Source organism: Pungitius pungitius, chromosome 1 (genome assembly GCF_949316345.1).
Source record: "Pungitius pungitius chromosome 1, fPunPun2.1, whole genome shotgun sequence".
Lineage (NCBI taxonomy): Eukaryota > Metazoa > Chordata > Actinopteri > Perciformes > Gasterosteidae > Pungitius > Pungitius pungitius.
In genome coordinates this window covers 35,028,377-35,053,945 of record NC_084900.1, presented here as the reverse complement: position 1 = coordinate 35,053,945, position 25,569 = coordinate 35,028,377, and the positions used below count along the sequence as shown (strand labels likewise).

Sequence of the window (25,569 nt, the reverse complement as noted above, 5' to 3'; positions counted from 1 at the left end):
TTGGACGCTTAGAGTTCGCCCCGCGGTCCGCCAGCCAGCCGCCATCGCTCGCAGAGCAGTTGGTGAGGCGCCGTCAGACGTCGTCACCGCGTCACACCAACGTTGGTGATTGCAGGGCCGTCAAGTTCAAAATCCATACTTTAAATTATTTCACTGCCTTTTTCCGTGTTCATTCGCACTTATGTCTACCCCCCCCCCCCCCCCACACACTCCCCCTCTCTTGAATATTTTCCCGCTGTATTAATAAGAAATTTATGTTGCAGATGACTTTTATTAAAGCAACACCCAGATCACCGCACTCAGCATGAATACTAAACAGGAGGGAGGAGACGTGCTGAACCTTCATCCAAAATATCTCCCTTCAACCCAGTCAAGTTCCCCGAGATGAAAGCGGGGGGGGGGTTAGGGGGGGGGGATTGTTCTGATAGGCTGATCAAAAGCAGTGTATCGCTGCACTATAAAGGAACACCTGGGGAACCCGATGGAGAATTGTGTCCTAGCAGTGAAGGCACCGGGCAATACGTAATGTATTTGTGTGTACACAGTGTTTGTGTAAACATCTGCTCGGGGGTGTTTTTCGACTCATTTATTTGACGCGCCTCGCTCTCCGCGCTGGCTGATAACGGGGGGGGGGGGGGGGGGGGGGGGGCGATTTTAACGGGGCAAAATCCAGGGACGCCTTTTTGAACGCTATAGACATGCAGCGCTCGGATGGGTGTGGCTTAGACCTCCTCCTCCTCACTGAAAATTTGGCTTTTGGATTAATCGGTTACTGCATTATTCAAGACAAATTCCAAAAGTTTGCATTCATTAATTTGGCTCTAACTTACCTATTCTTTTCCCACTCATTTTATTCTGCAGGCTCCCTCGATAAATATGTATTTTAAACAGCAATGTAATAAACGAGCCTAACGGCATCAGCATTCTTTAGAGAGCACATTCAAATTCTTGATTTAACACCAATGGCTCCAACCAGGTTGCCACACGTTAGAGGACATTAAATCCTTTGATTTTATTCACATACATTGAAGTTTAATCCCTGCCAATCATTTAAGTTGTTACATTCTTATATCCATGTAATTATGTCCAAGAAATCTAAAATCTAAAGGTGCGTTTCAAATGTCCGCCATGCTGTAATAAATAACACTCTTCTCAAATCAAGCCCAACGACATAAAACACGTTTCATAACGTAATTCCCTCATAGGACGTGTGTGACATTTTTTGGAATTGGGTCACCAAAAACATATTCTGCGTTCACACGAAATCCCTTCTCCAGACTCCATCATCATGCATGTACGCCAACAATTGCTGATGGAGGCTTAAGATAGCAGACTGTGGCCAAAGCAAATGTCTGTATTAGATTGAAAAAGGAAAAAAAAGGAAAAAGACTAGACTAGATTGTCTTGGTGCAATAAGGCGTCACATAAGGGATGTACGTTGTCGCCGCATAATGAAAACTCTTTCAAATCTTTTAGCACAACATGCTATCTGCCGCCCGGGTGCCGACGTGACGGCTTTTCCAGTGGGTGAGCGGCGCTGCCGACGGCGTCTGGGCTGCCACTGGCCCCCCCCGGGTGTGGAAGGGGAAGGGGAGAGCGAAGGCTTGATGCTGCTCTATAAATACCCCCGTCACGCTTATATCAAATCAGCCCCGCGCGCACGGGGTGTTTTTTTCACACGCATCTCCTGAAGTCCGGGGGGGGGGGGAGTCTGAAAAGGTCAGTGTTACGCTCAATGGCACATTCTCATGAACAGGTTTGTGCATTGAAGTTTATCGTGATGGGTGTCGCGATTAAAAAAAAAAAGTAAAAGAAAGAAAGGAGAATCATCCCAGTTGTGAAAATGCTGATGCATTCATCACTACCTACACGCCTGACGCTAGATACATCCCCGATTTAGGGATTAACAAAACACTGCCATTCAAACCCTCTCAGTCTGCTCCTCTCTGCCCCCCCTCACCTTGCATTGTTCTTAAATGAAGTGCCCACCTCTAGTGTCACGCTGTCACGGCCTTTTCAAAACGCTTACAAATCGCTGTTTTATGATTAGACGATGCCATTGTTAAGGTTATGGAAAGAAACAACAAAGGTTAGTCAAGTTTGGGTTTGATGGTTACGATATTAGCCGCCGTTTTTCTGCCCCATCCATCCTGCCCTCACCTCCTTTCTTATGTGGACTTAGTGGCCTCGATGAAATCATTTTTGGGGGGGATTTGTCGTAATAAGCTGGAGCAAAACTGCCCTTAATGAGCACGGTTACGTTTCCGATATTGTGTTTCCTCGAAGGCGCCGGTGTTGTCTGGCACCGCCGCCGCTGCAGCAGCAGCTTGCTCGTGGCGATGATGATGATGATGAAGTTTCCGGGGAGCAGATGATAATCCTGACACTGCATCCTCCCCAAGTCAGTGAGCCGTGCGGCGCAGATACGGATACGTCGCCGCACAGATCGGGAGCTAGATCCCCCGTCTACACCTCCCGCGGGCGGCCCGACGTTCTCCGGGGAGCAGCTGTGTAAATAATAAACGCCCCGCAGGGTGTGGAACATGCACAGATAACCTTCAAGTCAGGTGTGGATCAGTGGCTTCACATTAGCTGATAGGATTAAGGTTAAAATCTACACAAACCCCTACACGAGAAGACACAGCAGAGAGCAGGTTACATGGATGCGTAGTGTTGGGCTGATAAGGACAGGTTGAGGTAATCGCTGGGGGGGGCGGGGGGCATGTGATGACGGGGCGACACGTCTCTCTTGCCTTCGTCTCGCTTGATGCCGCGGCGAGCGCCCCCCCCCCCCGAGCACACTTTCTGGAACCATTTAACCGAGCGAACTTAAAGCTTAAAGCGGTTTTGAGAAAACGTAAGACTCAGGAGTCCGATTTAATGATTAAAGAGTCGGAGAATACTTGTTAAAATGAGTGAGAATGAAAAAAAACAAAAAAACATCGAGCATACATGCCGGGCCACGAGAGAGTTCTCTCCCTTGTCCCGCTCTGTGGCGGCCTTCCTCTCGCAGGACGGCCCGCTCACGAGCGACTGGACTCCTCTCGGCGAAGTGGTATCAGCCCCCTGAGCCACATCCGGCCCCCCAAGTTGTTTTGATGCAAATAATGAATCTTGAATAATTGCCCTTCTTATTCTTTTGGCTGTGTCACACCTTGAGTAATAACTCCTTAAGCTGGAATAATTAGCAGCAACAGCTGTAGCACGGTGACCTCTATTCATCAAAGATGTTTGGGCCCTGCGTGTCTGTCCATCTGTCCACACTTACGCGTTAACGCTCTGAAGTCGGCGCGCGGGGGGGGGGGGGGGGGGGTGGGCTGAGATGTTTGGCCGTCGTCGTTAAGCCGAGCTGCAGGCGGGTCCCTGAAGGACGGCGGTTAAACCTGAAGTCCAAGCCGAGCTCGCGGTGAAAGTTAATCCCTCATCCTCGGGCCGGTGCATCACAAAGGCTAAGCATATACATGGGGAGACCGTGGGGGAGAAAGTTGGGGTAATTGAAGTCTGCGAAGAGAAATGAACACGTGCACCCTCGGGGGGGGGACTCAGCTCCGCCTGGTGGTATTACTTCTTAACGTTATCAAGGTAAAAGACGGTTTCATCGCCCGACCTTTTAAACGTTGTTTATTGCTACCCGGCTCAGGAATTTTAAGAGGGGTTTACGGAAAAATGGCCGCGCAGCACCAAGCGCGTGAGCTCGCTCTGCGTTTTCTACATTTTTTGGGGAGGGGGGTGAAGCGCCTCCGGGCGGCAAAACCTCGGTCCAATCGCACACCGACTTTCAGTCCGGCATCCGTCGAACGAGGAGCCTATCGATCAACACCGTCGGCTTCCGTGTCTTATCGATGAAAAGACCCGAGGGCGGGGGCGGGGGCGGGGATCACTTTGTGTTTCATGCGCCGCAATCATTCAGGACAGCGGCCGTTGTCTCTTCAAGGTGTCTTTGTCTTTGACTGCCCCAAACTCCCCTCAGCAGCAAAGTCAAATTGCAGCCAGAAAGGAGGATTTTAAACGGAAAGATAAGGGGGCAGATATGCCTTAATCATCATTTGCTCTTGATTAAAAAATCAATGGCCTTTGATGCCAGAGTGCATGTCTGCCTTTGGAGTTAAGAGTGTGACAATGACAATGTGGGCTGGAAAATTGGCCTTTTAAACAGCTACCTTCTTTTTGTTCTTTGATGCAATGTCTGCCTGTCAAAACAATTACTTTTTCTCTCGCTCCTGTGGGAACTTTGTTGCCCCGAAATCCTTCCAAAGCTTAGAAAGCGCCGGGACTTTCTTAGTTTGTAGAGCTGACTTTCACAGTATTCCTTTTTTTTTTTTTTTATGTAACAGATGAGAAATAAAGTTGTCACTCAATCCTCTGTTGCAGTTTTGAGATATGCCAAAGAGAGACGATCTTTGATGCCTTCCCAGGTTCACCTGTCAAAAAGGTTTAAAGGCAGCACGTCCCGACTTATATTACATCCAGACTGTTGCAGTTAAACAATGTTTGCACCCATGAACTGCATCACAGTGTTTTACTCTGTGTTGGCATGAAGAGAAATACAGTACGTCAAGAGTTAACGTACTATTGTTGTATTTCTCAAAACGCCTTCTGGCATCTTAAGCAGTCGAGGTTTGTGCTTATTTACCTTTTTAAAGCTGTCAGGAAAATGAATATTTTTACCTTTTAAAACAGCTGGTGAGGAAGTCGAACGAACATGCCACACAATAAATAACACATATGTGTATATACAAAGTATATTAATAACAGAAGAAGGAGAAAGCGCACTCTCCTCTCCTCTCATTGCTATGCTGAGGATGGCGATGCTAACCTCGGCCTACCAGGCGTCTCCCGTCCTCTCCTGTCTTTGCCTTTCGTGCCACGCGCCGTTGTTCCTGCTGTGTTTTTACCAGCTCTGCATATCGATCCCGCTTTATCACCACTGCCCCCCACCCCCCCGCAGTAAGCCCGCAGGAATGTGGATGAGGCCCGGTCGTGATTAACATGCTCTGAGCCGAGATATGACGAACATTCCCATTTCCATGTGTTGGGTGACCACTGAACATCGGGACGGGTGAACGAGGGATCTTTGGTGAAACGGTCGACGCACTCAGTTGCATCTGGCCATCACGCACATGACATATTGATTGCATTTCAAATGGAGGATTGACAGCTCGTAATCGGTGAGAGACTATTAGCCGTTGCTAACTGTATGGATTTGTCCCTGCGAGCTCCGACATGAACGTGCATCCTGCTACGATGTTCTGGGTGACTCCATAAGAACCAGTGTAGCAAAGAGAAAAACAATAATGGTTATAATGCAGACAACAAGTAGAGGAAAAGCGGATTGTTCCAGAACGTCACCCACACAGTTCTTCACTTCAGCGACCCCAAACGCTCACATTTTCTGTAACCCGGATGTGTTTATCATCAAACCCGAGTGTTCCCGGCGTGGGGGGGGGGAGATGCAGCAAAGTGGTGTAGTGAATTCTAACACCTGCTCTATTGCTCCTTTGGTGTCAGGAATTAAAAAGGTGTTGGGGGACCGTGGTATAAAAAAAGGACCCACTCACCCAGCGCTGCAGCCCTTCGGATTAGGGCGCGACGTGCAAAACACAATTAGCGGTTGTTTGCAGGTGCCGTCGGGTCTTAGTTGCTACATTAGTGACTCCTCCTGGCCGCGCTGTGGGATCGTGGGGCAATAGACGGACAGAGCGATTTATTCCCTCCTTGTTGGGCGCCTCGACTGCATACAAGAGGACGACATCTTTAACAAAATAAAGATTTGTCCTTGTGGACGTTCATCTTTGGATAACTCTCAACTGGAATAAAAGTAAATCTGGGCTGAGATCATGTTTGATTAATCAGTTTATCTGAAGTGTGTCGGCAACTGTTTTCATGATTGATGAAGTAGTTTTAATAGACTTTTTTTTTTTTAAGCAAAAAAGCCAGAAATTCTTTGGTTAAAATAATGTTGAAATGATCCTTTGGTTGCAGCTACAGATAAAAAGAACAAATCCCACATCCTTAAGCAAAATTAGAATTCATAATTATTTGGCCTAATTCCCTGTACTAACAAATTCACATTTAATCAAACATCTCAAACCAAACACTTCATCCGGACTCCATTTAAAAGAACATGTTGGTATTTCTCCGAGCTGTGATGGTAAATGCTTTAGTGCCTCAGACCTTGACTGAATAAAATCACTTTAAGGGAATAAGCGTATCCATAACAACCGCAGTTGTTGGAATTGACGTAGAGGCCTCAGCCGGGTTTATGCTTCGTCGCATCATCATCAGCAAACAACATTTAACATTGGCCTACTCTACTTACCCCCCTGTTAAAGCCACGTATTGGATTCCACAGCGTCATGCCAGTGAGCCACCCCCCCCCCCCCTTGGTTTAATACGGGTACTTCTGTGACCAGAGATAAGGCCGCTGTGGCCACGACCAGCCCTTGTCTTGCTCTGCCATGATGCTTCTATTACTCCCCGGGCCTGTTTGCTCCCTGGGCCAAAAACAATATGCTGTAAATTGCTCCACGGCCTCTTCAGGTTGATGTGCTGCCCGGGAACGTGATGTGATTGGGTATCGATTCACGCCGTGACGCTAAAATTGCCTGCCTCGTGGCCCCCCCCCCCCCCTGAACAGCTTCAGTGCAGGACGGGAGGAGCGCCGTGGCACGGGGGGGTCCCGTGTCTGGGAGAAGGTACCTTCTCTCTGCTTCCTGATCTCCAGCCTCTCCTCTTGCACCTTCTCCACCTCCTCCTTACAGGAGCTGAAAAGGCCGCCGGGGGTGGGGGTAGGCTACTGTGTTATGTGGATGTATCACGGCTACATTTACGGAAATCTGACCCCCCCCCCCCGAAGCCCACATTGTTGGCATTTTGAAAATCCCATTACAAAAGAACCCTCCCAAACAACATTTCGTGAACATCTTTTCATTAAAATGCCGGTGATATTTGAACAAGGACAGTTTGTTTTTTTCAAACCTGTTTACGTTTTAACGCTGAACAAAGATGCAGCAGCACACGCTTTTTTCACTGTAAAGTACTGGTGACACAGCAATGTCAATCTGCATTCAGTATGATTAAAACATGCCCCGGATCCTGTTGGAAGATGAATAATGCAAGAGAAACTGCTTGTGTAATGAATAAATGGCACAAAAAAAAATAATAAAAAAATCCCACCACAATTAACTCTCCTACATCCAGTATGCAAACCAGTCATGCTCCATCTCCTAGGACAAGGTGTCCAGCTCAGGGAGATCCAAAGTAGCATGCTGATGCTTCAGACGTCCTCGCGTCACATTCATTTTAATAAGCGCCGTCATATTTTCATTATTATCAAGAAGAAAATCCTCCTTGGAGATGCTGTTTGAGTTGGTGTGGCCTTTATGGTAAAAGCACGGAATGATGTTCGCGCCAGACTGTCAGCGTGTGGGTCCGTCTGGGAATGTGTACAATTGATAGAATCAGTCTTGGCAGGCTCTGAACCAACGTGGCGACCTGGCGTCTCCGTAACCGGGGGCTACCAGCGGTGATGAAGGACGCAAAGCATCAGTGGGCTGTTCTACGTTCGCATGAATCGCGATGCAACCTGCGAGCTCAGATAATTGTTTTAAGATATTTATACCCTAAAATGATCCAAGCTTAATTGCTTTTCCATTCCTCAAATTCAAACTGTGCGGTGGCACCAGAGCGGCTGCCTCCACGGAGCCGATGTTCTTTGAGGCTCAGCGGGCGTTAACGTCCAAAGCCGAGGCACTTTCCTTTACCCGCAGCAGAACAAAGCGTGATTTAGGGATGAGGGAGGCCAGCGGCGGGTTGATATATGTGTGTTTTGCTTCATAGGTGAGAAGAATGAGTAATGGATGGAGTCCGCGGCCACCGTAATGGCCCCCTTGTGTACCGGGGAGGGGGGGGGGGGAAAGAGGAAGGGGTGTGTGCTTGAGAGAATAAAAGTCGGCCTCTTCAATCAGGACTACCCAAAAGATTTCTCGACAATATATCCTTGTTGTGCTTTCATGATAAGCCCCATGCTGGAAGGGGAGGGGGGGCGGGGGGCATCCAGAGAAGCATGCAGGAATTTTCAATTGAAGAACTCAAGAAGTAAAAAATGTGTGCACCTGACCGCAGATGCTTGACAACGATAGGACGCCGGGGGTAACAGTCACGGGGGGGGGGAGCACTTTCACACATTCCCACTGACGCTGTGCTGGTCTTATAATGATGCTTTGTGGTTTTGAGTGTGTGTGTGTGTGTGTGTGCTTTCAACCCTTTTTGTCTACATGTGTGTTTTGCAGTTGTCCCCTCAAGTCATTTGTCGGTGGAGCTATTATACCCCACCCCCCCCCTACTTCCCCTCTACACTCATTTGCGGATGTACTTGTGTCCGTCATTAGTCCACGCGCCCACTCGGACCACCGTCAAAGGGGGGCGCTCTTCCCAACGCAAAGCCGAGCCCTTTTTTTTTTTGCGTGTCAGGTGTCAAACGTAAAGGGTGAATTCATCGAGGTATTTACACCTTTGCGACGAGGCCATCCCTCCGCTCCCCCCGGACACGGACGGCGAGGAGAGGCACTTAGGAGGGGGGGGGGGGCAGAGTGAGCAGCTGCAGCTGACCCAGCCGTTTTGATGCATGTGTTGCACGGAAATATTGACCAGCTCTTTAGTCTGTGACTCCCTTCGGGACGGGGTAATTGTCTGTCTGTGTTTCTATTATTTAAACTAACTGCATTCTGGCAGTCCTTCCTCCTCAAATCCACCGCCCCATGCCGCTCAGAGGAGATGGCGGCCTCGCAGATCAATATCTTTTCATTTAATATTGTTCACTCTGAAGATGAAACATATTTAGGTTTCATATTCTTCGGGGTAGTTTTCTTTCCCAGCGTGCGGATTGTCAATCAGAGAAAACTGTGCTTCTGAGGGCCCGGGTTTGGCATTTTGAGCGATATGCTTATTAGCTCGCTTGCTAAGATGAGAGAAATCGATAGCACTCTCGCATCTGTATGTTGAATATGAAGCTCCAGCCTGGAGTCAGTTAGCCGCAGCTCACTATCGAGACTGGAAACAGTTTAAGCCAGACAAAAAACTGAAGTGGAAAAACCATTTGTGGCGGGGGATGGGGGGGTGGGGGGACGTGGGGAGTAGGGGAGGCGGGCGCTATCTATCTGTGAGGCTACCTCGCACAGTGACTTGAGCTCGGCCTACAGTCCCCCCCCCTACACTCTCTCTCTCCCTCTCTTGTTCATTTTTATTGCCCGGATGCTGACGTTGCAGTTGATGTGCTACGGATGCAATTAATGCCGCCTTATTGACAAGCGGCGCTCCACAAATCAACGGCGCATTGATGATGTCCGCGCTGCACCGAGTAAAGATCGCCCGGGAACCCTAAGATGAGTCATGGGTGTGTTTACCGTCTCAATGGAGATTACTCTAAAAAAAAAAAGAAAAAAACGCGCGCCATCATTTCTGCCGTTCGCATGCTCTGCGAAGCAGAGAACACTTTGTTGATGTGTAATCAGCACTTTACGGAACAAGAGGAATTTGCAAATGCCGACTAAATTTAGATGTTCTTATGATTTGTTTATTCTCAAGTGAGCCCGCGTGCATGGATAAAAATAGTTAACGCAAATACTGTTTACTTGACAAACTAATTTAGAGCTAACAGAAGTCGTGATTATGTTTTTGTTCGCAGCGGTAGCTTTAAATATCAACCCCACCGACACAAAGCTAATTATAAGGCGCGGGGAGAGAAATTTAGCCCCAACTTCAAATGTCCACGAGAAAGGCAGCCACTTGAGCGTTTGTGCCACTACGTCTTTTCTCACATGGAGCACCAGACGGGGGGGGTGAAGAACTCGCACAAATTTGTGCTTAAGATGCGTCACAATTCCACCTCGCCACAAGGCCCCGGTTTTCAAAGAATCACTTGCAGAATTCAGCCTCTCCGCTCGAGTGACTGGGCCTCCCCCCAGATGTTCTTGACAGATGTTATTGACGCTGCTCGAAAAAAAAAAAGCAAAGAAAAAAAAACCTCGGAAACGCCTCAAGTCCACTTTCATCCACGCTTACACACAGAATGCAAACGTCCACACAGGTCATTCTGATGCAGGTCTTATGACCTGTTCTGAAAGCAGTGCAATGCTGATCTCTCAAACAACTTGGATGTCATTTGGAATTAGCATATTCCCAGTGAAGTGAACTGTAATTTGTCTTTGATGATTGGTTTGTCTGTAATAGATGGGGGATTGCCTGAGCCCCCCCCCCCCTCTTTCTCTCTCTCTTCCCCCCTCTGCTAGAGAAGCACACAGAATCTTTGAAATGTGCTTTGACCATCAGAGCAGTGAGAAAGCACTAATATTTTACTGACCTGAAATGAAAGGGATTAGGTGCAAAAATCTTCCGCGAAAGACTATCTCGATTTATAGGTGATATTTTGTTTTTTTTCTTTCTTTCTTTGTTCCCGTCCTTGGATATAATCAAAAGACCTTTTCCAAAGCACAAAGCTCTGGGCTTTGAAGCTTTTCAAATGTTTTGTTGGGGGAAGCGAGGCGGTGAAAAAGCATGTCTGCATTCAGAGCATCCATGAAACCCTGTCATCACCTCCTTTTCCTTTCTGCAAAATCTGCCTTTTAACACACAGCAGATACAAATGCTAGATAATAACTGGGTGGAGAACAGAGACCCCGGAGAAAATAGGACTGTTTCAATTTCACAGCCAAGAGCCGCATAGATTGCTTTTGTTTTATTGTGGGTCTATGTGGCACAAGAACTTTTGCAATTATTTGCACAATTAGTTGTAATTATGGTACAAGCGTTTATCTTGCTTGCCGACGAGCATTCTGCAGGGCAGAATAGAAAGAAGGAATATTTATATATATATATATGTTTTGGTTGATGGTAATTAGTAGCTAATACCTCGCCGTAGTTTCCCGGCTCCGTCTCGCCGTGCGACTGCGTTGCGTAGGTCGTTTAGAGGTCACTCGTGCGCTGCGTGCCTCGTCTCAGGTGTGCGGGACGGATGGCGCGCCCCGGGGCGTCTTTTTGGTCACGTCGTGACGCCACAGAAGATGAATCTCCAAATGCATTCGTTTGAGAGTTTGTGCTTTGATGTTCTTCAAGTGTTGGAACGCTAATGAGACCCAGGGTTGTCGTGACAAGCACTTCCCTCCTTGTTTCAATGCTGATTGGTTGCCTAATGTGTAGTGTTGTCTCACACCTAATGGTGTTTGGATTTCATGGCCAGGCTGGGTTTTGTGGACCCCGGCTACATGCCCCTTCTTTGTAAAACCGTTTGCATTGTTTATTATTTTAGCCGATAAATGTGACATCCGGCTCCTTCGATGCTCCTTAGTGGGGTTTTAAGGTTAGAATTTCATGTTTTTTTTCCTACGGCTTCCATTATAAAATAAGTCATCGGCCTATAATTGAAGAAGAGCTGGTGTTTTATTGGGCCGTGCTGTAAAATCTGCACTTTTTGTGTTTTTACATCTTTTGCATAGCAGCATTAATGTGGCCATGGCCTGTGTCTCTGTGTGAAATACGTTGCAGCCATTGAGTGAAACATCAAAGGGCTTCAATACATGTCGAGATGCCATGTCTCTGACCCAGTGACCTCCGCTAGTGCACGGATCACTCACGCATTGTTGTGAAAGAAAAACAGTTTGAATAGTTTTAGAGATCCTGAACAAAAACCCACCAGAGACCCGAAATTTGAATTGCATTCAAAACAATATTTTTTATTCTCTGCATTTCTTGTCAGCTTCACACGAACCATATAACAGTAAAATGAAAGCGAAGCTTAAGTGGATGAATGCTTTCTGCTTGGCTTTGCACAACCATTGGCGTCGTTTGTCTTAATGTGGCAAAGAGTAATACCTTTGTTGTCTCTGGCGTGCTGGAGCCTCAGAGTCCCGCGTCAAGCGACCACAGGATTATTTCCTCTTTTGATTGAACAAAAACAACAACAAAAATCCCCAGAAATTCAAACGCACTCTTTGTGTAACGCATGTCTTGACTGTGTATGAGCTGAGACTTTGCTTTGTGAGTGAGCGTGGGAGTAAGGACGGCCATGACAGCCGTAAACACAAAGCGCGAGGTGATGCGTTAGCGTTGCATCGCGCTCTTTCTCCGTCTCCCTCATTTTCCTGAGAGGTTTTCGGAATGAGCAAACGCTTTAATTTATGGTTGCGACGCTGTTATGGGATGATAAAAAAAGATGCCTTCCATAGTTTTAAAGGGCTGGAATGTGTGTGTGTGTGTGTGTGTGTGTGTGTGTGATTCACTAAACCCTGAAATAGCCCACCACCACTTAAGGAAACTGAGCCTCCCCACTGCTGTGAATCAGTGCTTACTACAGCATTGTGTCACATTAATGTTTGAGTGCTACATATTGTCAAGTAGATGTAGGACTTAAACAGCACTTACACTGAAGTGTACTTACATCAACTCCTTGTTTATTTCTTCCAGAGACATCCATGCTGACGCCATAATGGTTTCCGTGTTTGTATTGAACTTGACCTCTGACCCCCTGACCTCCTGCATAAGCTTGGTAATCATTTCATTTTTTATTTGGTGCATTATGATTGATTTGACCATTTTTCCATTATCTATCATCACATTGCCAGTTACTTTTGTCTCTCTAACTTTTTTTCTCCCCTTTTTGTTATGATTCTGTTTCTGTTCCTCACATTATAACTGTTACATTCTCTAAATGTATTTGTCCTGTTTTATTTCCCACTTGTCTTGATCTGTAACCTCCTCTGTCCTCGGGCTATTAGCATTACACAAATAATTTCTCGGTTGTGTTTGCTGCCGTACTTAATTCATTTTTATTTTCTCTGATTTCATCTTTATGTGATGAACCATTCGACCAGATTTATTTCTATCTCTACTACCGAGCAGCTCAACGCCCTGCGTCATGCATTGTGTACAGCAGTAAGTCTTTTTTTCTTCTTATCTATGTGCGTAGGTGGAGGTAATGTTTGAACACGTAGGAAACTAAAGACTAGGGGGGGGGGGGGGGGGGGGGGAATATGGCACAGCCATGTTTTTCTCTGTGACGTCCCGTGTGCATCATTTCCTGAAATACCACCCGAGCGACACCGCGGGGAAGTGCTCCGTCCATTTTTTTTGGGGCCCGGATTCATTCTGAAGAGCCAATCCACGGTGCACGGTAAGCATTTAGCGGCAGCGCGGGGACCAGCGAGCCCACGGAGTGGCAGGGCCGGGCCCCCCCCCCTGGCAGCGGGGACGGAGGAGGAAGCCACAAAGGTTGCAACCCCGGAGCGGTGGACTTGCTTGTCTCAGCAGAGTAAACATCACCCCATCGTCTGCACACAGTAATGACTAACACAGGAGGACGTGCGCAGAAACACTTATCGTGACCACCGCCTCGTCCCGCCAGACACCACACCCCCCCTGGCCCCCCCGCTCCTATCGCCTCTCTCACCCGCCGTCTGCGTTCGTCAACACGAGCAGGGAGCCGCCACAGGTGTAACCGAAGGTCTGCTCACCTTTGCACCTCGTTTGTTTAGGGGAACGGGGTGTCGAGTGAGGGGACGCTTTGCTTTATTCTCATGCGTGGAGTGCTTTGCGTTGGCCTGGTGGACTTCACTGGGGCTTTTTTTATTTTAATGAGGCACCGTTTGTGGATCCAGAAGCCTTATCACAGTCACAATCAGGCGCACGGGAAACGCAGCGCAACAGCGGGAAATTATGAGTGATTGGGAGCATCTTGAGATCTGACCCCCCCCGGTTGTTTGACTGATTTTCTTTTAATTGGTTGTCGTCTGCCACTTGACACTGTCAAAGCTTCCCGCTGGACGTGAGGCAGACGAAACAGCTCCTCGCGAGTGCGGCGAGACGCAATCACAAACTTGTCGGCAGGTTATTGTCCCTAATGTTGATGGCGAGGTGTAAAGATGGCGGCGAGCTGCGCTCGTGGTCGTTATCTCTGGTGCCGAGGCCGAGTTTTTCGCCCGCGTGCCAAAAATGTTTTGTGGAGCAAAACAGAATGACAGAGAGCACTTAAGACGTCAAGTGATTCATTTATGGGCCTGAGCCCATGGTTCTATCTTTATTTGTCTTCACTGGTACTGATAACATATTCAGCACCTCTTTTAGTGGTTGCGGTGCAAATTTACTATATCAGAACCATCTGTTATCTCGATGTTGACTTCTGCTTCAACCTCAACTTCATTGTGCCCAAAGGGAAACGTGTGTTAGAAATGCACACAGACTCAAACACACAATGCATAAAACATAGCAAAATACATTAAACATGATGAACATCATCGACATGTGCAGCATATGCTCGAATCCCCGCTCTAACTATGGTTCTGCTTAGTAAAAAAGTGAAAGGTGCATAGAACCAACCACACGGAGCAATAAGCAAAAGCAAGCCCTCCTTGAAAGGCCAGTGGTATAATGGGTACTCACAAAAAAGAGCAAAACAAATTCCCAAAAATATATTAAAAAAATTAAAATTAAGTTTCGTTAACGTTTTAATATGTTGTCACAAAAATTCCCATAAAATAAAATATGCAAAATGAATATTCAATAAAAATAATAAAAACAATAATGAAGAAATATTAAAAAACATTTATTAAAGTCACAAATGAAGTAAGAAAAATTTAAATAAAATAAAAATAAATTAATAGGGAACGAGAGGGATAATATAAAAGACAAAAAAAAGATTTAAGATATATAAGATAAGATATATATATATGGCAAAGTATATTTTATTTTAAATGATAATGAAGAACACCTAAGAAGTGCAAAAGATCAAATGCAGACGAGGTAAAGCAGTAACTACAGGCCTAGTAGCATCCAGCTGTGGTTCCCCCAATTCAGAGCGGAAAATACAAACACAGAAGCATTTGTCTTGGTTTGCATTTTATTCCTCCAGCAGCTCTCACTGCAGAAACATTTGTTATACCTGCCTTAACAAAAGCACCTCGTCCTTTTTCTCAAAGTGAGGGCAGAGTTGTTCCTGCATAGAGGAGGAGGCGGTTTTGTTCGACACTTAGAGAGCGGCAAAACGTGTCTGAGAGGATCCGCCAAATTCCTCCACGGGAATGAACGACGGTGTGTATCAAGCCGGCGGATTCGCCCCCCCCCCTGGTGAACGGTAGCGACCGGAGGACATAGTTATAATACAAAGAGCCCCCCCCCCCCCCGCCCCTTCTTGAATTTGCATGGTGAGGAGGGAAGCTGATGCTCCCCGAGACGCGTTGTTTGCCGTGGCTGCTGATGTGCGAGACGAGGCGAGCAGAAGATTATTGTTAGCACACCGAGAAAAGATCATGAATTCCAATGATTCCCCAGAGCGCCGGAGGAAGATTTACTCACACGGCGCCCCCCCCTCCGTCTACGTATGTCACTGCAGAGTGCCATCAGCACGGAGGATTTTAGCTTGACGGGAGTTGATGGTGTGTCGCCCCCCCCCCACCCCCCCCGTGCGCTGATTCAACATCCGATAATGAGAAAGAACGACTACGACCGAAGAGCAAAAGGGAAAAGGAAAAAAAAGATGACGGGGAGAATTTCCTTCGGAGCCTGTTTAATATGTGTTAAGGCGCAGCTTGAGAGACCTCTGGGCTGCAGTAATTCTGTGCACATCAAAGACATGCCTCCTCCCCAAGCCGGTGTAGTCTTAAGAAGGGCTCATCACATCCAATCACGCGTTCACCCCGAAGGATCCTGCGAGGAATACCGCCGGCCCTGTAATGTTGTTCATTAAAGCCACACTAATACGGGTTGGTCAACACGGCGGGCCTAAGCGCTGCGTCCGCCGCAGCGCTTGCAGCTGCTAGTCCTTGTCCCTCGTTGACCTCTTTTGTTAACTCCAACTGCCGTGTTTCACCGCCTGATTAGATGTCACTCAATTAAAAGCACATTTTCTGCCCGGGGAGAGCGGGCCTCCCCAGTTGCCATGGATGCGCGGGAGCAGGGCTGCGTTAATGCGTGTCCCAGAGCGCCGTAATGAAATATCCGAACGAGCCAAACTTTCACACCCAATCAACGGGAGCCGCGCGGGCCCGGCCTCTCTCTTTCTTCTTCTTCTATGGCATGAAAATTTAAAAAGGATGTGTCTACCGAGTCACAGAGGACTCACACATTTTATAGTGAGCCAGGAGAAGCTCTAGGATTAATAGACCTCTCCTAATACGCCTCGCATTGGTGGTCCCCCAACACCCTGATCAGGTAAGGCCCAGCGAAGCAAAGATCATTTATAAGTGGTTCATTATTTTACCTTCAGATTCCTCTGTCTGGCATTGATTTAATAAACACTGATGTATCTCCTCGTAGAAGAGAAGTGCCATTTTTCATTTTCCAGATTTGCTATCTTTGTTATCGCCGTTATCTGTCGAGCTCTGGCATTTCAGAGGTAATGCAATCCCCCCCCCCCCCCAATAACCCCCCACCAATCTGAGCTGTGTACGAGAGAAGCGGCACGGGAAATGGTGCAGTTCTTCCATTTAGCGTTTGCTGAGAGATTCCTTCAAAGAAAATATTGTCTTTTTATCTCTTCCGACTCGGTGCCTTTACGCTCCCAGATACGGGAATCGCGAATGGACACTTTGTTTAATAAAGTTCTGCCAAAGTGCCGTGATTACCCATGAAAGGATTCAACAACGTGTGACACCGACAGCGAGGTACAATAATTAATGATCTATCAGCGTGTTCTGATGATTAATGCATTTGTTTGTGCAGTTTGATGGACCCGTAAACCGCGCCAAGGAAGGCGATGAGCTTTTCCGCCCGCGTATTCCCCCGTGGTGGAAAGGAGCAGCAGCACCGAGGCACGGCTATAAAAAGCACAAGTGATAGAAAAAGGGGGGAGGGGGGGGGGGGGGGAGGAGCGTTCTTTGTTATTAAGGTTGACTGTCGGTGAAGGCTCGTGCTCCTCGTTGAGCTCGTTGTGTTTTCCTCCTCAAAGCGTCGCCCCCGTGTGAGTGTTAAAAAGCAGTTTGTGGTCAGATTAGGTGTGTGTGTGTGTGTGTGTGTGTGTGTGTGTGTGCGCAGGCTGGCACATCAAATCGAGATGAAAATGAAATGGAATGATCAATTTGCCCCACATTAATCCCTCTTCTCCGGCTGCATCCCATCGATTTTCTTGTTCAGCTTCTTTGATAACAAGAATCATTTAAAGGTCACATTTTGATGTCTGTCAAAAGGAAAACATTCTTAATGCACCTTTGAGGCTTCGGCCTGTCAGAAAGCGCGGGCCGAGTCTTGGCACCTCGGACAGATTAAACAGGGAAAAGCACTAAATGGCCTGAGAGGCCGTGGTTAAAAGTTTGCAAGGCAAATAGCACCCTCACTGAACCCATGAAAAAAAAGAGAATTCTTACAGATAACCCTCCCCTGAAATGATATGGGTTTCCCTTTAAGCGAATAATTATGATGTGTACCAACATTATTTCCATCCAAGCATACATTTTTAATTCAGGGAGAACTGCAGACTTTTGCAAAACCTGCCTCATGGTGCATTTGCTCAGAAACCGCTCGGCGCACGCCGTCCTGACGGACATGTTTAAACCAGAGGACCGGTTCTGCACAGGCGCCACGGACAGGGGTTGTGCGAGTTGTTAAGAGCAAGGTACACAAACGTCCCCAGCTGACCTTCTTCCGGCTGCAGGACACAGGAGCCGCTGCCTCAGACACTTAGGATTCTGGGAGGGAGGTGTCTTCTGGGATGGGAAGCACGCGCAGTTGATCAAAGCATCCGCACTTCTGTTTGTACAGTTTTGTACGAAAGTCAACAATTACAGTCGGTCCGTAAACACGGCCTCCATTCGGCGTGAAAGCACAGGATCAGAAGAAGAAATATTTGCAAGATATGCTGGGGATTTATTTCACTGTGATCCATTGCACAATAAAAAGCTACATTATGTGTATTTACTAAATGCGTTTAACGTTTGCATCTAATTACGACGCTTTGCCTTTTTTCTTTTTACCGTGTAAGAGGATTATCCAGAAGAAGACTGCTACTATGATGCATATTAGCAGGTGGAGGAGGGATGTGCAGCCCATCACATCCGCTTCTCTCATCTCTCCGTTAGAATCAGCAGGCGGTTTAAAGTTTGGGGAGGACCAATACCTCAGAACCCCCACGCTTCTTACATCTTAATTACATTAAAAAAGAACAAAAACAACGTTTTAGAAGATACCAAATGGTAGTGGCCACGTAGATTTAATAATCGATTTAGGCTGCAGCTACCAATTCATTTATTTTTTGATTAATTTGCCAATTATTTTCTGGATGAATGGATTAATCGTTTGCTCTATGAAATGTAATCAGATATCATTTAGCAGATACTGACCGGACGTCTTTAAATGTCTAGTTTTGTCTTGAATTCAGCTCGCGATAACGTAGTGCAACCGTTGGAGAAATAATAGGAACATTTGTCCCTTTTACTTAATGAACTACTTACACACACGCTATTAATCGATTATCAAAACCGTCTGCCTCACATGCCAAGTACTGACCCGCCCTTATTCTCATTCAAAGCTGCAGTTGAAAAGCATTTGGATCTACGAAAATGTTATGTCAGAGTGAAAGAGGCAAGTCAGGAAAACTCACTTAAAATGGGTTACATGATATTGGGGGGGTTATGCGTGTGTGTGTGTGTGTGTGCACAAAATAAGGTCATGTAATTGCTGTCTGCTCTTAAATTTGCCACCAAAGCCAGAGAAGCAGCGCGATGATGCCGATACGGCTCTGATGTTATGAGGAAGAAAAAAATGTTCCATCTGTGCAAGAAGGAAAATGATTTATTTTCTCACAGTTTAAGGCGGGGGGGGGAAGAAAAGCTGCAGCATAATGGGGGTTTATGAATACTTGATGAGGGCCCCCCCCCTACTCGTTTAGTCGCGTGTGTACCTGTCTGAGCCCATACTGGTTTCTGTGGTGGGCCCCCAAATAGAGGCTGAGGAGAGTCGACTGGCTTTAGGAGAAGAGGAGCGGCGGGTCAATATAAAACCTCATTACTGGGGTGTCATAGGAAATTTGTGCACTTTCTGCTCCATCTAGCAGCAATTTTGCCGGATAAGCACTGCTCTCGTTTGGCCCGCTTTAAGCATCTTCGCGAAAGAAAGGCCTGCGAGCGTCACTTCCCCAGGCAGCACGAACCCCCCCCCCCCCCACCCACCCACCCGCCCCTCCTAGGGCCGCCTCTGCTCTCACACGTGCACCTCCTGCCTGCGTAGACGAGTCTTCCATCGCGTCTGCGCCCGCTGCATGCCAGACTATGTCAGCGTGGTGCACCACATGGTCGGCCTTGAGCGGCCTTCCCCCCCCCCACCCCACCCCGGGCCGTACGTTGCAAGGGCCGGCGTTCGGGGAGGTTTTCAACGAAGGCCAGTTTGACATAATTCATCTGAGAGCTCCATCTCTTTCTCCCATCCTTTTTTTTTTCATGTTTTTTTGCCGGGCTGAAATCTACATTTTACTTATACGGCCCTCACGTCCTCCCTCGTGTCAAAGGAAGAACACCTCGGAAAAGATAAAAAAGGGCTTCTTTTCTGTGCATCGGGCGGCTGATGGGGACATCGGCAGCCTATTCACATGTTGTTGTTGTTGAAGCGTTTTTTTTTCTCCTCCTCCTCCTCCGTGCAAAATGGAATTTCATGAAAGCAAACAGAGTGACATGTTTATATAAATATGTACGCCGTCCTTCTGGACGAGCTTCTCAGACAGAGCCACATTGGCCACTTCGCTTCACGGTGCAACCTTGTAATTTTGTGGGGGAGAGGAAACGAATCAAAGGGAAAATCTTAATGGATAGAAGCGCCGTTTGGCCGTATTTTTCCAGCACAGACAGATTGAACAGAATGTACACAACAAAGATCCTGAATAAAACATGATCGGATAAAAGCCAAACACGCAGAAAATACCGGAAAGGTCAGAAAGAACCCCGGCCATAGTTATGGATGGAGAATTTGTCAGGAATGCACTAATTAAACCACAGACAAATCTCCAGTCTCGACCTCCCCCCTTGTCCCTGCAGCGCCTCCATATTAATCATCAGGGAGGGGACTTGGCTGCTGTAGAAACACCCAAATGCACACGCGGTGTGGAGGAGGAACTCCGAGATCGGGTCAAGTAGTGACCGGCTGAAGCGAGCTAAAGGCGGAGAGACTGGAAGAGGGGCGCGAGGCCCTCTCGGCTCGGGGGGGCACAGAAAACAAAGGCGTCGGAGGGGTGGGCTGCGTGTTGTTGTCAGTATCTGAGGCAGCACCACACAGGTTAAAGTTAATGCTGGATCACGCTGCTTCCCACCTGCAGCGTGCCCTGCAAGCGTGTGTGTGTGTGTGTGTGTGTGTGCAGGACTGACAGTATCATGCTGTTCGCCTCCAGTAGTGTGTCTGTAGGTGTCTTTCTTGTTAGTGCCGGATGGCTGGTGATGATCTGAGTGATCCCCCTTTCTAGTTTGATTTCGCAGAAGTGTACACACACACACACACACACACACACACACACACACGTGCCTCTGGGGAGAAACAGAAGACAACATTTAAATGAAAATGGAATGTCACATGACCAACGCAATACCTGTTCCAAATGAATAATGGGAAACATTTGATTCATCGTTGCCGTGGCAGCGCGACCTTTTTGTTTGTGCGTCCTCGCAGTCGGGTCGTCGGAGGGGAGAATGTTCTACAGTTCCCCCTCGGATCCAGATGGCTAACTGTACACCGCGACCCGCAGCACCGGATGATGGACGGCAGACGAGAGCACATTTCATCCGTCGCGTCCCGGTTCACCCCCTTGGCTGCACACTGATTCTCCCCGCTGAAGGTGCGGTGAAAGGCACAGTGGGATGTATGGGGGGGGGGGCGGGGGGGAATGATTTGGTGTAGAATTATCCTGTCGGACAGCTCTTCTGTTTAGGAGCTGCCCGCCGCTGCCGGCGAAAAACGCCCCCCCCCCCCCCCCCCAAGAAGATATTCGGCTTCTGGAACATTCCGGAGCTCTCGGTGCGGCTTTTTGCTGCATTGCCTTTTTTTGTTTTTCGTCTGAGTGTTTAAAGCTCAATTAGCAAACGTAAGCGCCCCATCCTGGGCTTTTAAACCACGAGGCGCTGAGGGCGGAACAGGTGCGCGCCACCCCCCCCCCCCACCCCCCGACACGTCAGAGCCATGAGCATTGTTCAAATGAATTTACCGTGTTAATTGTGTGTTACACGGCACCCTGTGGGGGCGCGCCCTATAAAAGCAAGCCATCCAGTGAATTAGCTGGTACGCATTACAACGCGGGCCTCGGATGTCGTATCTGAGGCTCGGGCCCCCTTGTTTTGTTGTGTTCTGTTGCGCTGGTGCTCTCCAATGGCCTGTTCTGGGATTGGAGCCTCCGGGGCTCACTGAGCCACATGACTGCCCCCCCCCCCCCCCTGTCAAAGGAGGCCTGCTGGCTGGCTGGAGCAGCCACAGAGAGTACGTGGCCTTCACAGTTAATCATAACGCCGCCTCACTCTCGCCTGATTGTACTGGCGGCTCCAGGGATCTGCCATAATTGGATCCTTGTAAGTGGGATGGAGGAGCTAAACAACCAGATTGCTGTTTGTTTATACCTTTTCATATATTAGTAACGTGCCGAGACTTCTCAAGCAGTCTGGGACCGGTCTCAATGCTTGCCGCTCTAATTACCAATTCATTCTTAACATATGCCTCAATTGTGGCCCCATCCAGCTATTTGTGATTAACTCCGCTTTAATTAGAGTCGCTCGGCGCAGACCTGGGCTCTGCGTGGACGTGTAGAGGCCACTCGTAAAAACCCACCAGTACCCTCCGTGGGCCCCCCGTGACTAAGAGCGGCCCCCTGACGGATGGGCAACTTTTCTTGATTTTAAGACCGAAAAAAAAAAGAATCCAGAAAGCACCTCAATCAATAGGATGAATGAATAAAGGTGAAATACGTCAATTCCTACGCATGGTTGGGTCGGGGGGGGGGGGGGGGGGTGTGGACGCGAGCTGTTTGTGTGAATCCGGCGACGCAATCCATGGCAAATGTGGCGGCTGGCGAGGTGTGACGCCACTGAGCTTATGCTTGATTCCGATGCATGAAAATACAAACGCGGTGTGAAATTGACGCTTCCAGTCCACCGGCTCTGTCTTGCGATGAATGATTTATTAAGTAAAACATTACAGACATCCAGTTTTAACTGGTTCCAAACATCAAAGTACTTGATATGAATGCGTGATACGTTGTATTATTCACTGTGAATCTTTCAGACACAGACAGACACACACTGAGCTTCATCTGACAATTTCTCACCTCTCTAATACTTGTCACCTCCCAGTGCTTTGACAACCTAACTTAATCAACTGGGAATAGATATTTCTTTCATTGGTTCCTTTGCAGTAATTGACTTACACATCTGTAAGACGGCCCCCTTTGTGACACCTCGGGAGCCTGTGCGACTTTATGCATTTTCATGCCAAGAGAACTTTGGTTTGTCTCAAACTGCAAGCGTTTCCTTGTGGTATTTTGGTGAAACTCAAACTCGCGCTCTCGTTGCGTTTCAATACCCGAAAGCCAGTGATTAAAAAGGCGGCGGCTTTGCAGATTAACAGGTGGAGGGGGGGAGCCTGTGTGGAAACTCGTGCAGGGAAAGGGGGCGTTTTAGAGCTCATTTTCCCCAGCAGTGGGGTAGAGAGCGGAGAACGCAGCCCATTTGGTTTTCGGCCTCACGTGGGGCCCACAGGGGTAGCCAGCATTTTATTTAAGGTCACCAAGAACAAATGGGATTCAGGCTGTGTGTGGCGGGCTGCGGTAGACGGGGGAGCGGGCTGGGGCCCTCCACCCCTGCCGCCCCCCCAGGCGCCCTCTCCATCTCTTCTCGCAGGAGAGAGCAGGCCCTTTTCTTTTTTTCTTTTTTTTCCTTGCCTCCCATTTCCCTGTCTGGAGCCCCGGCTAAATACCTCACAACTCTCCCACTTCCATCGCCAGGTCTGTGTCAGGGGGGTAAGGGTAATCGCATGTTAACCCCCCCCAGGTTGTTGAAAGAGGACAAATGCAAAAAAACATGAGGGATCCCTACAAAAAAGATCTTAATTCCATTTAGCTTCGATGATGAGGACCAAAGGGAGAGAGCTGGAGGCCACGTCCGATGACCCCCCCCCCCCCCCCCCGCGCGCGCGCTTTCAACGGTGGAATGAGTGGCCATCGCGGGTTTTTTTGGAGGGCTTTTCCTCTCAGGTGGAGGCGACGGAAGAGAAAAAAGAGCCAAAAAGAGACGAATCCGTCGGCTTTGTATGAGGCGCTGCTGTCCCATCACAGCGGGACTCGGAATGAGAGGGACTGGATCCCCCGCTGTGAATAGGTGAGTGGCCCGTGTATTGTGGTGAGGATAGAGGAGAGGGGGGATGGGGGGGGGGGGGGGCGTTTGGTCCACCTTCAGATGGAGACGTACCGCTCAAGTGCTAAACGGCGACTAACTGCATCTCTCATATCCGTCGAGTGCGCCGCCTAATCGCTTCTCACCATTTCCAACTTGTTATCTCATAATGTCTCGTGAAATGCCCTCAAATGTGTGAAAAGGAGAAGAAAAGAAAAGCTTAGTGTGCATTGCAGCAGCATACACGCCACCGAGGTAATTGATATTTCGCCGTGTCAGTGTAGCGGATTTTAATGCAAGTTGTTTCAAGGCAGCAAAGAGGTTTAAACTATGTAACCCACAGATAAACGATGATATTATTCATACAGCTTTTTATGTGATGATGTTTCAATACTTTTAACATTCCCACAGCTCTTCATCTACCTGCCAAATACCCCAAAACGCAGAAATGTTAATGTAATCTGAGCTTGTTCAATGTTCTTTAGCAAATTATTGAGCAGGGACTTTTTGCATTACATTTGATACAAAAAATGTAAAAGTGCAATCCATAATCATTTATACATTTCATTTTGATACGATGATTTTGAATCATCGAGGTTAACAAAATGATATTTTGAAAAACACATCGTTAAGCTAAAATGGGTGAAAATTCCTTCAAATTAAATATAAGCATCACCGCCAAGTCCAACGTGTTCCAGTTCGAAACCGAAACGACCCAAAACCTACAAAGTTCAAAGGTCATTGACCGCTCTGTAAACTGTTACTGCATTTGCATGGTTTAGGAAATCACCATGACGACACACATCTTTCTGAAACGTTACAACTGAGACACGACGAGATAAGAGAATCCTTTATTAGTCGTTGAGTGAAATAGATCATCGAGATCAAGGTTACAGTGACCAACTGTTTACAAATGCTGTGTATATAATCTGCTCCTCATATTCCAGTAATCCGATTACAGTGTTGCTTTTTGGTCCTTTAATACACAACAACATATGGGGAAAAAGAGGTAATTCTCATGTGTTATCTGCCCTCCCTTGATACCTTTCCTCGCTGTAACCCAAATCCTGACAGGAAAATAAGTTGTTTTCTCTCCATGAAAAATCTAGTCTCCCTCGAAGCTTATAGAGATTGAGTTTGTTAATTTAGAAAAACAAAGAAATTTCTATTGTAATAATAATCATCTTCTTCTAGTGATCGATCTGACCCAGAGGACAGATAGAGGCTACAGGAGGTAACGACTGTATTATCATTATCAGTCAATCTGCTGGATTCTGGATTCATCCAAAACACATCGATATACATTTAGTTTCCACTTATAGAAAACAAAGAAAAGCACCAGCGTTTTGTCATTTGAGGAGCTGGAACCGCAGAACGTTTCCATATTGCACCTCGCTCGCGCCCAACGAAATCCCGCCTACCCAACCTCTGCCCCCCCCACCCCAAACATATGCCGGAAATTCAGGCAGAGACGTGATTATGCAGATTGAGGGAGGCGCCGCGGGGACCGAATGTCAGATGTCAGGTACGCATTCTCAGACCCCTGCGGGACGCACATGATTATCATGGTAATTATTCCGCGTTTGAACAATCCGTCCTCTGTGCGGATCGCCGGGACGCACATCTGTCCAGGGACCGTGGATTGTTGGGGTTTGTCTGCCGCCACCAACACCGGTTTGTTAGTCAGAGAGATACGGGGCGGGGGGGTGGTGGGGGCGGTGGGGGGTGTGTGAAGTGATGGAGAGAGAGAGAGTGCTGCGCCTTGCGCCCCGAATTCCTTTTCCTTTCTCCTCGCTTCTGTCCCTGGCTCCTCTTTGCGTTACAGCGAGTGCAGCAGATATCACTCATCTTCATCTCCCAGCTCGGGGGGGGGGGGGGGGGGGGGGGGGGCTTCTTCGCCTCCTTCTTGTTTCTTTTTCCCACAGCGATCGGTGCATCCTTCCATGCACTCTGTATGTTCCCGAGGCCAGCCCTGTGGTTTCATATGCATGATGCCTGAACACCCCCCCACCCCCCCACCACACCAGACAGGTAAATGCAAGGCTCTGACTGGCCGGCAGAAAAGGGGGAAAAGGCCTTCCTCCTCCCAGCGGTCATTAACCCTGTGACTGGAGAGTGAACCCACACACACACACACACACACAACATAAGCCTTGGTCGTCACCCTTCATGTCCCTTTGGGTCCTGATGTACTCCGCCGAGCGCACAGACACGGCTCGGTTCCCTTTTGGCA

At 47.9% G+C, this 25,569-nt stretch overlaps 1 protein-coding gene across 12 annotated transcripts in view; it reads left to right on the top strand.

The window, feature by feature from the left end:
• camta1a (calmodulin binding transcription activator 1a) overlaps positions 1–25,569 on the top strand; it is a 230,355-nt gene that overhangs the window by 23,822 nt on the left and 180,964 nt on the right. Inside the window, exon 2 of one of the 12 annotated variants that reach the window (XM_062566101.1) lies at positions 12,460–12,541. The exons of 10 other annotated variants lie outside the window; for them this stretch is intronic. In XM_062566101.1, coding sequence (XP_062422085.1) covers positions 12,460–12,541 — 82 coding nt within the window. One more of the 12 variants, XM_062566102.1, reaches the window with a different exon arrangement.